This window comes from Oryx dammah, unplaced genomic scaffold, assembly GCF_014754425.2.
Source record: "Oryx dammah isolate SB20612 unplaced genomic scaffold, SCBI_Odam_1.1 HiC_scaffold_29, whole genome shotgun sequence".
NCBI lineage: Eukaryota > Metazoa > Chordata > Mammalia > Artiodactyla > Bovidae > Oryx > Oryx dammah.
This window is the reverse complement of record NW_024070213.1, coordinates 48,821,915-48,837,185: the sequence shown is the minus strand read 5'-3', so window position 1 is coordinate 48,837,185 and position 15,271 is coordinate 48,821,915. Positions and strand designations below refer to the sequence as shown.

General features: G+C 45.7%; 1 protein-coding gene across 1 annotated transcript in view; it reads right to left on the bottom strand.

Annotated features, from left to right (window-relative positions):
- Nucleotides 1–15,271, bottom strand: part of NUAK1 (NUAK family kinase 1) — a 72,432-nt gene that overhangs the window by 33,827 nt on the left and 23,334 nt on the right. The window contains exon 2 of the mRNA XM_040234812.1: nucleotides 7,230–7,350. Coding sequence (XP_040090746.1) covers nucleotides 7,230–7,350 — 121 coding nt within the window. The remainder of the gene's footprint in view (nucleotides 1–7,229; nucleotides 7,351–15,271) is intronic.

Genomic DNA, 15,271 nt, shown 5'->3' with positions numbered 1-15,271 from the left:
GACTCTGTGTGACCCCATAGACGACAGCCCACCAAGGCTCCCCCGTCCCTGGGATTCTCCAGTCAAGAACACTGGAGTGGGTTGCCATTTCCTTCTCCAATGCATGAAAGTGAAAAGGGAAAGTGAAGTTGCTCAGTCGTATCTTAGGTCATACTCTTAGTGACCCCACAGACTGCAACCTACCAGGCTCCTCTGTCCATAGGATTTTCCAGGCAAGAGTACTAGAGTGGGGTGCCATTGCCTTCTCCGCCTGAAAACCCTAGATTAAGGTTTTTCTGCCAGAGGAGAAAAGTGTTAATTGCTTCTACTACAGGTGTTTCCAAACCACTGATGCTCACAGTGCAGCCCTGCTTTAGTTTCTAATCTAACCTACTGAGCAATGGTTATTCTAACATGGTGCTTCTCAAACTTGAGAGTGCTTTAGAGTCACCTAGGGGACTGGCTATTACACAGCACATCCAGGCCCACCTGCAGGGTTCTAATTCCGTAGGTCTAGGGCGGGGCCCAGGAGAGACTGATGCTACTGGTTCTCAGTCTCTGTCAGAGAACCATGCTCAGATGTATTATTCGGCAGTTTATTAGGATCCTGCCACCCTCAAAGGGTTCTTTTCCAGGGCAGCAACAGTTTCTGACTCCAGGACCTCTGCTGGGTTCGTGGAAACACATTTTACTGGCCTTCTGTCTCTGGCCACAAGCTGTGAGGGAGGAGAAGGCAGGAACATCCTTCACTGGAGCTGGATTTTTAAAGCAGTGATTCTTCACTAAGAGACAAGCAAACTTTTTACCCGCTGAGCCATGGGAGAAGCCCATATCCCCTTCCAAAAAGATCTAATGGAATCTCAGAAGGCACACTTTGCTTGAAAAAGCATATTATGTTTCTAAGAAGCTGAAAGGAGCTTTTAACTGATGTAAACTCATACAAGACATCTCTATGGTAGGAGTTCTGAGAATTGAGTAGAATACAGTCTCTTTCACATCTTTTCTTGGGCAGCAGGTTTAAGGCAGATGGAGCCAGGCCATGAAACTCGCATGATTATCAAAAGAGACACATTTGCTTGCGATTTTGTTTCTGAAGTTTGAGAGACTCTCCCAAAGGCAAGCGATCACAGCTGACAAATGCCAAACAGCCATCCTACTTTGTCCCAGAAAGCCAGGCTCCCTCTTACCTAAGACAAGGGATGTGATGAAAGGGTTAGCCAGTTCCGGAATATCACAACGCAAAGGGCCAAGAGAGAGATGTAATCTTTCAGGGCCAAGAAGAGAGATTTCCAGGAACAAAAAAACCCAAGGGCATCAAAGTGAAAGCAGCAGCCCAATCTCCCCCACTCCCCACCTTTTTGCTTTTACGTGCATGACTGTTACCAGATGGAGTGCTGTTTCCCTGAAGTGTTATGCAGCAAGACACTGCTTCATGGTTTTGCAGATTTGAATCTCTGGGGCTTTCAAAGGGGAAATGGGGGTGAGACAACGTGCCTTTGATGTTTGAACTTGGGTCCTGAAATCAGAACCCCAGGCAAAAACCGTTTTTATCTCTTCCATCCTAGGCAACCAAGTTGAATGCTCAGGCGGGCACTTCCTTCTCAGCTGTTCTTTCCTTATTGTCAATTACCTCCCTGCTGAGAGAATGGAATCCCTTTGACTGAAAACAGGGGTCCATCTTGAGATGGGACTAGTAATTTCTTTCTTCCTTTTCTCTCTTGATTAGGTTACCCTTAGCATCACACGCTAGAAGGTAGATGTCTATCCCCTTTTATTTACTTAGCATTAGGAGCCAGTGATGGTTTGTGTTTACACAGAGTTGACAAATTTGAGGGTCAATCACGTTCACCTACAAGTCAACACAAGAGTAACCCTGGGGTCTGGTTTAAGAAAGAAACATTTGAAAGGAATTATTTTGGGGAATTGGTGACCAGCAGCACTGATTCAGTGAAGCTGCAGATTTTATGAGCCTGCAGATATTGTGTGGTGGTGGTTTAGTCGCTAAGTCATGTCTGACTCTTTGCGACCCCATGGACTACAGCTTGCCAGGCTGCAAGTACTGTGAATAGTATACAAATAATTTACATTTCCATGAACTAAAGCTCAGAAAACACTTGACCAGTGAGTTCACCAGATTGGGGACTCAAGCTTCTTCTTGAGATATATGCAGAATTATTTTCTAAGGTACATACCATGCTGAGTTTGAATGCTCTCACATATTTAAGACATATTTAAGACAGAATTTTGTCATGACTGCTATTATTGTTTCTGCTACTGCTGCTGTTGCTAGAGTATGTTTGGTGTGTATGTTTGTGTGTGTGTGTTTTTTTTTAATCACAAAGGTCTTTGTTTAAGAAGAAATTGTAAAGTTCACTTGGCTAATGTCCCAACAGCCACTTAGATGCTTGGGCACCCCCAAAATTAATGCATCTCAGCACCAAGTTAAGGCTTCTGATTGGCTCATCAAACAATCAGCTGTCAAGAAGAAGGTTCCCCTTTCACTCTGTGAGCTGCAGAGATACCAGTGTATTAACTGATAAACTCGGGTTTCATCACCACTGCTGTCACCACATTGCCCCTGCCATGATCCAAAGTTCAAAAGAGGGGGAAAAGGCCAGGCTGAGGGGGATGCCTGGAGCACAGTGGTGGGCTGCAGAACCAGCAAAATATGACATGAGGCCATGGGTCCAGGGCTGAGGACTGGCAGAGGAAAAAAACAGATACAGTAAGAAGAACTTTGTGCTAGGGCCATCAGCTACTCAGCACACTCAATATTACAAGCTGAATGTGCTGTGCTTACCTATTCAGTCGTGTCCAACTCTTTGCAACCCCATGGACTATAGCCCACCAAGCTCTTCTGTCCATGGGGAGTCTCCAGGAAAGAATACTAGAGTGGGTTGCAATGCCCTCTTCCAGGTATAAGCTGAATATCCCCCCCCAAAAAAGTTCATATGTCAAAGTCCTAAACACCTAGTTCTTCAGAATACAACCCTATTTGGAGTCTTTAAAGAAGTGATTAAGTGAAAATGAGGTCATTACGGCGGACCCTGATCCAAAATGGGCTTCCTTGGTGACTCAGTGGTAAAGAATCAGTCTGCCAATGCAGGAGATATGAGTTCAATCCCTGGGGGAAGGTCCCCTGGAGGAGTCCATGGCACCCCACTCCAGTATTCTTGCCTGGGAAATCCCATGGACAGAGAAGCCTGGCAGGCTACAATCAGTGGGGTTGCCAAAATGACTAGTGACCTTCTAAGAAGGAGAAATTTGGATACAGATACATACAGATGTGAAGATACACAGAGAAGACAGCCATCTACAAGCCAAGGAGACAGGCCTTAGAGGAAACCAACTCTACCCACACCCTGGTCTTGGACTTTCAGCCTCCAAATCCAAGATAAATTTCTATTGTTTAAGCCACCCAGTCTGTGGTAGCAGCCCTGGCAAGCCAACACACCCAGCAAGTCATGAACCTGCCTCAGGTTCTACAACCACAAAATGGGAACACCTGGGCTGATTACCTCCTGGGTAGGCTGCAGGGATCAAACGAGAGTAGATATAGGAGAGCTCTGTGCACAAGGCAGAATTCTACAGATAACATCAGGATGTCTAACCTCACTCTGGGCGCTGCGTTCGCAGGTCCTGGACAGGAGACAGATAAAGTCACGACCTGGAGACTCTGGGGTCACAGGTGGAGGGTCACAGCTGGAATCACACTTTGGGGATCACCTGTTCCTAACCCCTTGGGAAGGGAGGAGAGCTGACCTCCTCCACAGTTATTTAGTGGATGTGGGAGAAAAAGAACTTGCGTGGGAGAAAGGAAAGAGAACAGAACAGAAACTGGAGATCTCCAAGAAATTAAAAGAAAAAAAAAAGGCATATTTAAATTCCTGGGAGTTCTCTGGATTAAAACAATACCTTTTATTTGTAAGGTACACAGCCGGTCACAAAACACTTAAAGGCAATATAGTTCTTTTTAATCTATTTGAGGTCAGGAAGGGCTTCCCTGGTGGCTCAGACAGTATAGAATCCGCCTGCAATGTGGGAGACCTGGGTTCAATGCCTGGGTTGGGAAGATCTGGAGAAAGGAACGGCGACCCACTCCAGTATTCTGGCCTGGAGAATTCCATGGACTGTACAGTTCATCCTTCTGAGAGTCTGATGAAAGCTATGCATTCACCCCCTACCTAGAGAAAAATAACTCATGAGCTTAACACATAAAACATTATATACCAACATGGTCCCATCCTGCAATAATGAAAATGCTCTATATCTATGCTGTCCAGTACGGCAGCCATGAACCACTAGTGGCTGCTGAGCCACTTGAAATGTGGCTAATGTGACAGAGCAACAGTATTTTTTATTCATTCCAATTAATTTTAATTTAAATATCCATCTATGACTAGTGACTTCTGTTTTAGACGATATATTTATATACTATTCCAGAGGATTTACAGACCCCTGCTGCTCACTCCTGAAACACCCTTGTCAACAGACCACAAATTAAGAACCACTTGGGATGAAGCTGACATAGACTTCACATCAATGACCTTTTGGAACCTACCTGTATATGTATCATCTCATTTAATCCTGCTGCCAAACCCTAGGAGAGGAGTAGAATGGCTATCCCCATTTTATAGGTACAGTCACTGAGGCACTGCAAAGCCAACCATCCTGCCCAAAGTCTCATGTCTAGTGTAACTCAAGCTCTTCCTTGACTCCCTAGACCAGTTCAAAGGGTTTTAGAAATTGAAGCCCAAGCTCTTGCCTGAGGCCTTGGTAGAAATTATTTCTAGTCACCCAGAGAACTTTAATTCATGCAGATACCATTTTTAAAGTTACAAGCAAAGGCTTCTCTTCTGGAAGCCACCAGCAAGGGCTGAACTAAGGCCATTTTGACCTTGATAATAGTATATTATTCCATTGAGGTTCATCTCTGGCCTTCCTTTAGGAAGTAGATAGACTCCTGTTTCCCATTCAGCCTGAAGAATTCCCAGGACCAAGAGGGCATGATGCTAATGAAGAAGCAGGCTTCTTGATGCCAGATTTCTGTGACCACAAACTGTCTTCCAACTAAAGAACTGGAAATTTCACGCTGAATTAAAACTCTCTCTGCCTTCCCGGCAAAGAAGCCTTCAAGCTCTAGGCCAAGAAATCTCAAACACAGAAGTGCACACAGAGCACGTGACCCACACTGGTCCATGCCATGCACGGTGGCCTTCAGGTTTCCATGTTTCCATGGCAACTGGGCCACACTGGGCAAAAACACTCCACATTTAATAAAATTCACTTTCATCCTGCATTTTGTATCTCGACTCACTTCTCACTTCTGGAAATTCCACTCAATTACCAGACGTATTCAGATTTGTTTCTTTCAGCCTGGAATTCTCCTTTTGTCAACTCTTCCTCAGGCTTCCCTGGTGGCACAGTGATAAAGAATCTGCCTGCTAATGCAGGAGACACAAGAGATGTGGATTTGATCCCTGGGTCAGGAAGATCCCCTGGAGTAGGAAACGGGAACCCACTCCAGTTCTTGCCTGGAGAATGCCATGGACAAAGGAGCCTGGTGGGCTACAGTCCATGGGGTCGCAAAGAGTGGGACACGACTGAGCACACACACAGGCTCACAACTCTTCCTCAAGAAAAAACTCCCTTCAAGGCCCAGCCTGGATGCCATATGTTTCCATGAAAACTTCTAAGCTTAGGTCTCCATGGTCCCAGAATATGTTATTTACATATCTACAGCAGGCCCTAGGACTCTTACATTTCTAACAAACCCAATTTATGCTGCTGCTACTGGTCCAGGGGCTGAAATCAGAGACTCACTGCAAGAGATGTTTGTGGAATGAATAAATGACTGAATAAATATAAATTTCCCCTAAAACCCTATCCCCAAGGGCCGCAAAAAATGAGCTTTAGAAAAATCAAGATAAAAGATATTACCAGCACTTACTTCTAGATGAGGAGCAAAAACAGAAATACCAGGGTGGGGGTGGTGGGATGGTGGGGAACAATAGCAAAAATCAACAGGGAACCAGAAGAAGGAAAATTTGAAATATCAGAAAAACTTTAGGGTTACCATCTGGTTTCCTCTTAGCCCTTACTGTATAAATTATGATGAACAGACTAGAAACTAAAAATAGGTTTATTTTTCTGAATCATATATTAAAAATATTCTGTATAACTGTTTTGACTCAGTAAGTCCAGGACTAGGACTATTTCATAAGAAAATAATCAGAAATGAATGTAAAAAATGATCTGCAAGGGAAGTCATTAAAAGCCCTGTTTATTATAACCAGAAATGTGAAACAATTTATATATTTGACAAAAGGAGATAGAGCCAATAAATTATGGTATGTCCATAAATGGAATACTATAAACCCTTTCAAAAATGTCCTTATAGGGGAATATTTATCCACATAGGAATAGATGTATGATATAAAAAATGAAAAACAATAAAGCTAAAACCCAGTATAAACAGTATGATTTAATTTTGGATAAAAAAACACATACATATATAGAGAAGTAGATAAAAATTTAAATATGGATACAGAGCTATTAAACGAATAATTATGTTAATTTTAAGTTATATTTCAATCATTTTTGCAATAAACACACGTTGCTTTTATAATTTTTTAAAGGCTATTTTTTTTGATGTGAGAAGTTTATTTCTTCCTGTGAAGGGGCACAGAAGTGAAGCATGAGCATATATATAAGCTTTTTCCCTTCCCATGTTTCACCAAACACCAACAACGTACGTTCTATTTGTAAAATATCTGTCACACCAACTGATCCCTCTTCTTTCTTGGTATTTCTTGAACCGGTTGGAAATTCCTAACTCAAAAAGGCTAACTTTCAATAACTAATGACACCACCCCTGAAGCGTCAGCTTTGGGGGATGACATTTACAACAGATCCACCGTTACTTGGCCACCCAGAAAACTGCCATTTTTCCAGAAACCATGGGTGTCTCACATACTGGCTTTCAATAAGGTGGGTTGCTTAGCAACTGCCAAGAAACTGGGAAGATGGAAGAAGGCACCAGCCAGAGCTATTTTATGACCAAAGTACACTGTGCTACATGTGTCTGGTTGCATTCAAGGTAACCAAATAAGAGATAACACCCGGCTATTTTTGCATCATGAGGAAAAATACTTGGCTCCTGCCCAGAAGGGCAATTACCTAAAAATCTTGGCAGGCCCCACGGTATGAGAAATGGTCACTGATACGGGGGTGAAAAAAAAATCACTGACCTTCATAAATACTGATGATATGAGGATGGTTGAGGGATGACATGATCTCAATCTCTCGTCTGATGTGAACCATGTCTTGTTCATCCTTAATTTTGTCCTTACGAATGGATTTTATAGCCACCTATAAAGTCAGGAAATGAAATGTTACTCAGAGACCTAAACAGATGCAAATCAGCCATTGGGAGAGTTTAGAAAATAAATACAGATGTTACTTGTTGGCAGAACTGACAATAACCAAAACAAAACTTTGAAATACCCCCTATCATGTCTTTCATTTATAGCAAAAACACCCTTCTCCAGACAACAGAAAACATCAGGTTTTAACAGCCTCGGTTCCCGACGGTGTTTTCCCCCCACAAAGCAAAAGGCTCCTTCAACAGGGCCAGATTCATTTACTCTAGGAATCCTGATCCTTTTTGAAAAAGAAAAAAGGAGAGCTTGGTGTACAGGAGGTGGGTGACTAACACCAAGAGATGAAATTAGCATCACCCGGCCCCACCGTGCAGCTGCCACAATGATGGACAGAAAAGGCTTTATTGCATGGCCTGTCTGGAGGCCAGTTCTGATTAAAGCTTGGATTTTAAGACTTTAGCCTATGCTGTGCTAATGCAATTGCTCAGAAGCCAAATCCTCTCTACATCCTTCCTCTCACTGAGGCACCTTTGATAGCACGTGATATGACCAAAAGGCTCTGCTAAAGAAAAAAATCAGAGTAAATCCAAGAAAACAAAGCTAGACTCCCTGCCTGGCCCCGGTTGATCCCAAAGCTCCATGCCAATGTCGTCTGCAAATCCAAACTGTAGAGAATTCCCAGGGCCATGACACAGAGCACTTACTCAAAAGAATCACAGAAATAAAAAAAAATTTTTTAATTTTTTAATTAAATGACAATGCGAATCTTATAGGGAAAAACTATGTTTGCCAATGGATTCTCTGCTCATAAACAAGTTGGTTGATAATTTCATCTGCCCTGGCTCTAAGCGGGGCAAAAACTACTTTGTTTGGGGTGGGGAGGGCAGGTTAGGTAAGAAGGAAAGCTCGCCAAGGGTTTTGCTGCCAGCTCTGAAAGCCTGCTTGGTTCCCTCCAAACTGGTCCTCTTGTGACCTCAACCCTCAACTTAGCACTCTTTCTTGGAGGAAAGGAAGTAAAACCACCCCTCGGATTGCAAAGGCACAAAGCACTCTGGAGAAAAAGTCCTTGTTAGCAGGCACCCAGGGTCACACCTCGCCTATCTCAGAGTCAAGCAGGGGCGGTCTCCTCAGGAATGCACTCATCTCTGTGAACATTTGCAACTTCCGACTTGCAGCAGATACACATGCAGCCCTAGACTTGGAGATGTTTCCATAAAATACAACCAGTCCAAGAGAACTAGGAAACTCTCATTATTCTTGATTTTGCTATGTGTTGGTTAAATCAACCAGCAGGTCCCCAGATTTCTCTTTTGCAGAACTTTCCCCAGTTGTTGTTAAATCCATATTGGTGTCATTACTACACTAGTGGGGATCTTATTCACTGCTTTAGCTCCAGAGCTTAGCAACAGGCCGGGTGCATGGTAGGCCTGTAAAAACACTGAGCATGGGCAGGCAGGGAGAGGGAAGAAAAGGGAGAAGGAGTGAAGGAGAGTGGACAACGGGGAGGGGCTGATGCTACTGGATGGCTGAGAAGCCAGACCAGGGAAGGGACAGTTGCACTGAAGCACAAAAGGAGGGACCATTCCAGTCAAACGTCACCACCAAGATAGGAACGTTAGGTTGATGGCTTAGGATTTCTTTGCATCCTACCCACGTGGGCAATCGAGGAATGGGGAAAGCAGAGCAGAAATACATGATGCCCTGCTGTAAACCCAGGGGCAGGCAGCATCTGCCCTACACTGTGGGTGGACCACACGGCTGGAGACAAAGAGGCTGCACAGAGATGAATGAGCTTCCAGCTTCAAGGCCCCCTTTCACCAGGGTGTCAGCCCCCCGAGCTCACCCGGGCCCTCACCTCAGCCCCATTCAGGACACAGAAAGAAAAGCCTGCCTTTGCCTACGTCAAATGTAAAGACATGACTGGAAGGCTTTATTTTATCTGAGCGGGGCCTGCAATCCTGGGAGCCTGCTCTGAAGGAAGCCGACAGTGAACACACGCAGGCCAGGGAGGATGTGGGTGGCTCTTGGACCAACTCCTGCATTCCTCTATGAACTAAAGATGGGCTGAGGGGAGAAACCACCCCTGTGATTATGGAGCAGGCTGAACTTGGCCTTGAGGAGGCCCTATTGTCAAATGACAATAGAAATAAATTCTTTCACCATTCAGGGTCAGGCAAGGGTAGTGACATTCTCAAGGGTAAGAAAATAATCCCACCTGTCAATCTCCCCAACAGTCCAGTGAGAGGCCAATGGTCCCACGGCATATCTGCCAGGCATATGCTTCCAGCCCAGTGTGGAAAGGAAAGTGCCCACATTCTAAGCAAACCCCACTCCAGCACTGAGAAAACTAAAAGGGCTCCATATATGTTAACAGCCGTGGTGGCTGTCCCTCTACAAAAGCTTCCCTTATCCGACAATGAGTCTTCTATTGAAAGTGTAAAAGAGGGCTCATTCTGCCCCTATGTCAAAGGCATAGTGGGAGACAAATGCTAGAAATCACTTAGAACCATGCAACTGTCAAGGACAGAGGGAAGACATTCAATTCAACTCCCAAGAGCGGTGTGATGACTCACCCAAGGTCACAGATCCAATTACTGGCCAACCATGAGAGCAATAAGGATAAGAATAATAGCAGGCATTCAAGAGGCACTTAATATATGGTACAGACATCAGACCGTGGTTCTTTACATCCTTAACGTTCAGGCTTCAGCTCCATGGTCCCTTAGGGAGACCTTCCCTGACCCTCCAGCTGCTTAGGCCACTCCTCCCCTACCCTCTCACTCCCTTCCCGCACAATCTGAAATTAGCCAGCTGCATATTCAGCCGGAAGCCAAATCCAGCTACCAAGATGTTTCCAGAGGAAACCCAGAGAGCTCAGAACGGTTGTCATGTTTTTGAAGAGTTGTTGAAAGAGGAGAATGAGCTCATAAATACGTAGTGCCTCCTTTGTGGAGTGGAAGGGTATAAACGGAGGGCAGCACACGGCAAAGCAGTAGGGCAGGATGGGCTATGAACATGGCTTTGAGTCCGGGCTGAAACCACGCGCCAGCTGTGTGACCTGGAGCAGGTGGCAAAACCTCTCTGTGCGCTTGTTTCTTCATCTGTCAGGCAGGAAAATACAGCACCTGTCTCACAGGTCCTTATGAAGATTAAATAAATGGCTCAGAACATACCTGGCCCAGGATAAGTGCTCAACGTACGTTTAAGGCGGAGAGAACGCCCCATAAATAGAGCCTTCCTTCCTTACCCTCCATGCTGGGAACAAACTTAATTCCTCCTGCTTCCTCATGGGGCAGCAGGAGAAGGTCTAGGGAATGGGGACCCCCCTTTGTTCTCACAGTGTGTTAAGTGAATGAGAATTTCTCTCCTGGGTCTTTAAATTGTACCTTCAGCGGAAACTTCCAGAAACTCAGAGCAGCTGGGTTCACGGGAGCATCATGGCCCCTGAGTCTGAGACCAGACAGGAGGAGGAACAACTGGAATCCAAAACACAGCCTCAGGGCCATTTTCCCCCTTCTTCTTTCAGTGGCTGCCAGGTGAACATGAGAATCGAATGTTCCCACTTAGAGACAGAAGTCTGACTCATGGCATCCACTTGAGCCTTTCTGGATTTTGACTGTTCGTGGACTTAATCCTTTTGAGTGCCCACCTGGGACCAAGCACAGTGCTGAGATGTCGTGATGCAAAGTGATTCTGCCCCAGCCCTTGGGGAGTGGGGGATGAGAGGACAAGGGCAATAAGCAAAAATCACACAAGTAATTACACGATTACCCTCATGGCCAAAGGCTACCAAAGAGACCCACAGATACACGATGTTATGGAGCAAACCTCCTCTCCAGTTTTCCTCAACCCTCACCCATATCTCCCAGGTGGCTCAAACAGTGAAGAATCTGCCCGCAATGTGGGAGATGCGGGTTTGATCCCCAGGTCGGGAAGATCCCTGAGAGTAGGAAATGGCATCTCACTCCAGTATTCTTGCCTGGAGAATCCCATGGACAGAGAGGGGAGCCTGATGGACTACAGTCCATGGGGTCGCAAACAGTCGGACACAACTGAGCAACTAACACACACACCCATATCTACAAAGAAACAGAAGGCAAGGGCCCAGCAGGAAAAGACTACCAAACGTCTGAAATCATAAACCCTCCAAAAAAAAAGTTCAGTTTGTCCCTGCAGGAGTTGGAGAGATTTCACTGAAGCTGGGAACCCAGGTGTTTAAGCCCAACACACAGCCCAGCCCCTTTCCTAAGTGTTCCCAAGTCTAGACAGCATCGTGTGTCTTATAAAATGGTCTGCTTTTAAATAAGGCCACCTTATCATTTAATGATTAAACCTTCTGGCTGTGGACCTGCAAATTCTGCCCCGTGGTGCCTGCCTGTTTAACAGGCAGATAGCCCACCCAACTCTGATCCCTTGTTTAATGTAACAGCCTTCTCCTCTGCGGTGTTCATTTTTTCTTTTTTGAATAATCACCCAAAACCACCCCACTTTTCCACAGTGGCTCTTGTGAATGTTAAGAGCTCAGGGATGTAGGCAGGGCTATGCAGAGCAAAGCAGTATGATGAAAGTTCAGGCTTTTGTTGACTGGGTGACCTCAGGTGAACCCAAACCTCACAGGTTTCAGTTTCCTCATCTGTAAAATGGAGTCAGCAAGTCCTAACTCTTGGGGCTGTTATAAAGAGGGGAAATAATGTAAGTAAAGTGACTAGTACTCAGGTAGTCACTGAATGGCAGTGACAAGGTCTGACAAGCTCCTGACAGGACAATAGAGTGATACAGGGTCCTGGGCCACATTAAAGGCATGACAAGCCCACAGTGTATATATCATCATATAGACTTCCCCCTGCCGATTCCTCCCACACACATCCTCCCCTTCCCCATACTTGTACTGAGGCAAGAATAGCTGAAAATTTATATCCAGCCTGCCTGCCTACAAAGAGCAGGGCAGCCAGCCATCTTCCTGGCCTGCTTTGAAGAGCGGGGGAAATTCCAGGCAGACTGCATATTTGAGCCTCTAACCAAAAGAATCACTACCCTGCTCCCTCCACAGCCTCCTCCCATGATGTTCATTGATTGACACATATCAGTCTGAAGAGAGGGTTCTAGAACAGTATCTGTCAAAGGGGTCCTGGGTTTCGCATCAAAAGTGAAGATTTTGAATCCAAAGGTCTAAGATGGAGCCTGGGATTCTGGATTTCTAGCAAGCTTCCAGGTAATGAGCCAGTGATGTCAGCCCAGGGACCACACTTTGAGGAGCAAGATCTTAACACTTTGTCTTGAGCCTTAACATAACCAACATTCTTAAAACAGTTGCAATATTCCTAATAACAACAACAGCTAATATTTATAATGTGTTAACTAGATGCCAATGGACCGTATCTCATTTAATCCTAACTACAATCCTAATCCCCAACTGTACAAAGCCACCAAGTCACCAAGAACATAAATACTGCCTAAAATCCCACAGCCTATAAAAGACAGAGCAAAGATTTGAACCCAGGCTGGCTGAGCCCAGAAGCTGCTGATTCTTGAGGTTATGGATAAAGTTGGGGTGGACAGCAAACATGGCAGGTGAGAGAATTTCTCCGAAGATCCCAAAGAATCTCCAAAGCCCAGTGTGAAGAGCATCTTCCAAGCAGATGAAGTTTTTTTTTATGGGGTCCCATGTGAGGTCCCGGGGAGGCAGGACTAGGGGACCAAGCAGCAGGGAAGAAATGGGGCCATAAATATGGTATTAGTCTCACTTAGTGAGAACAAGTTTGAGTTCTGTTCCAGCAACGGGAGCTGGCCACTTCCCTGCCATTCATAGGTATGATCTCACACCTGGCCACATTCCACAGGAGCTGCAGCGCACTGCATCAGAGGTAGCTTGGGGGATCTTTTCTTACCAAGGGGCCCAGAGGCCACTAGCAGTGGGAATGGTTAGCCAAGTCAAGTTGGAGGCCAGCAGAGGTAGGGGTTCCTGCCCTGGTCTGGCTGATGGTCAGAGTTCAAGGCCAGGCACAGCTCCTCGTGGGACCCATGGGTCCAAAGTTCCCCAGGATCACCAAAGAACTCCCATTCAGAAAGGCTATGCCCAGCCATGACCATGGTGATGCCAGCCAGGAGGCCACCTTCTAGCCAAAGCCCCTGATTCATTAAATGACCCCCAGCATTTTGTGAGGAGCCCGGCCAACTCAAGACAACACTCACTCCTGCAAGTTGCCGTGATGCAACCAGCCCCACAGGGATGCAAGCCAGCTCCGCCGCAGGGCCTGTGGGCCTCTTCCTCTCTGGCCTGTTGATTCATGTCGATACATGGATGTTTTTTCAGACAGAAGCAGGTTGGAAGCCAAGAGTTGTATCAACAGGCTCCGAGGAGAGGCATCTTGATGCCAGGGAGCACGGCATGTGTAAGAAAGAGCTTTTTCTTCAAAGAAAAGCATCCTACCATTTGCTGCCACCAGCCCTTTAATTGTGCAAGAGGTTATGAAAATATAATCCTAAGTAAATCAGCTCTCAATCTTCAATTTATCAAAATTCCCCATAAAAGACGCTGTTTCCTCGGATGACACTGATTTTTTTTTTCTCCTGCCATGAAAAATGTGTTCTATCTCCAGAACTAAAATGGCAAACCAGACTTTGATTTGACCAGGCCAGGGCCCACCTAGGAGGACCTCAGAGGGCCCGGGGACATTTCTATCTACTTGTATAGCCATCCCTGGTTCCGTGCCCGCCCCTTCAAGGGTTGAGTGAAGCATGTCATCATTACACATGGCGATGTTGCAAGGGGAGTGGAATTAATGACTAAGAAACTAAGGGCAGATTTACACTCCCTATATGGCACTGAGGTCTGTAAACAGGAGACAGTGGCCAGGGCTGACCAGGTAGAAACCAAAAGAGCCACCGATGCAAAGTTAGTGCCAGCAGTGATGCCAAAGCGAGCCACGAGCCCGCCCCCAGTGCACAGTTAGATTCCAGGGGACTGCACTTTGCCAAAGGTTGGTCAGCATACCACCTGCATCAGATCCCCTGGTGGGGAGGAAGGGGGATGCTGATTGTTCAAATGCGAACTCCAGGGCCCACCCCAGACCTACTGAATTCGAGCATGAGGGCAAGCTGTCGGCACCCAGGTGATCCTACAACAGTGATGTCTGAGACCCACCACCTTAAACCGCAACCAATATGGCTAGAAGGGCACTCATTCCGTAATTTAAACCATGCAGGGGACTTCTCGGGTAGTCCAGTGGTTAAGACTTCACCCTCCCAAAGCGGGGAGCATGGGTTTTATCCCTGGTCAGGGAACTATAGGGCTTCCCAGGTAGCGCAGTGGTAAAGAATCTAGCTGCAATCAGGAGACACAAGAGACATAGGTTTGATCCTGGATCAGGAAGATCCCCTGGAATAGGAAATGGCAACCCGCTCCAGTATTCTTGCCTGGATAATCCCATGGACAAAGGAGCCTGGCAGGCTATGGTCTACAGGGTCACAAAGAGTCGGACACAACCAACCACATACACACAGAGAACTAAAGTAAAAACAGTACACCCAAAAATAAAAAATAAAAACATAAAAATGAATTAGATAGAGCTTGAGTCAAAAAAAAAAAAGAAAAAAGAAAATACCTTGCAGCCAAAAAGCTAGATAATTTTAAAAAGCTAGATAATTCAGGGAAATTCATGAACTGCCTATCTATAAAGAAAGGAATTTAAAGCAAGTTACTTCCTTGAGGAGACTCAGTGACCTGAATGAATTTGCCCCTGGGAAAAGGAAGGTTTGTTCCCAGAGGACATCTGGGTCATCTGGACATCTGAGGCCCGTCCTAACCCAAGGCAGGCCTGTGGATGCCCGGAGACCACAGACGCTGGCTGCTCATGGGTTACTTACGGCTTTGCAGGCCACCTGGAGCTCCCACACCGGGTCAAAGTGAA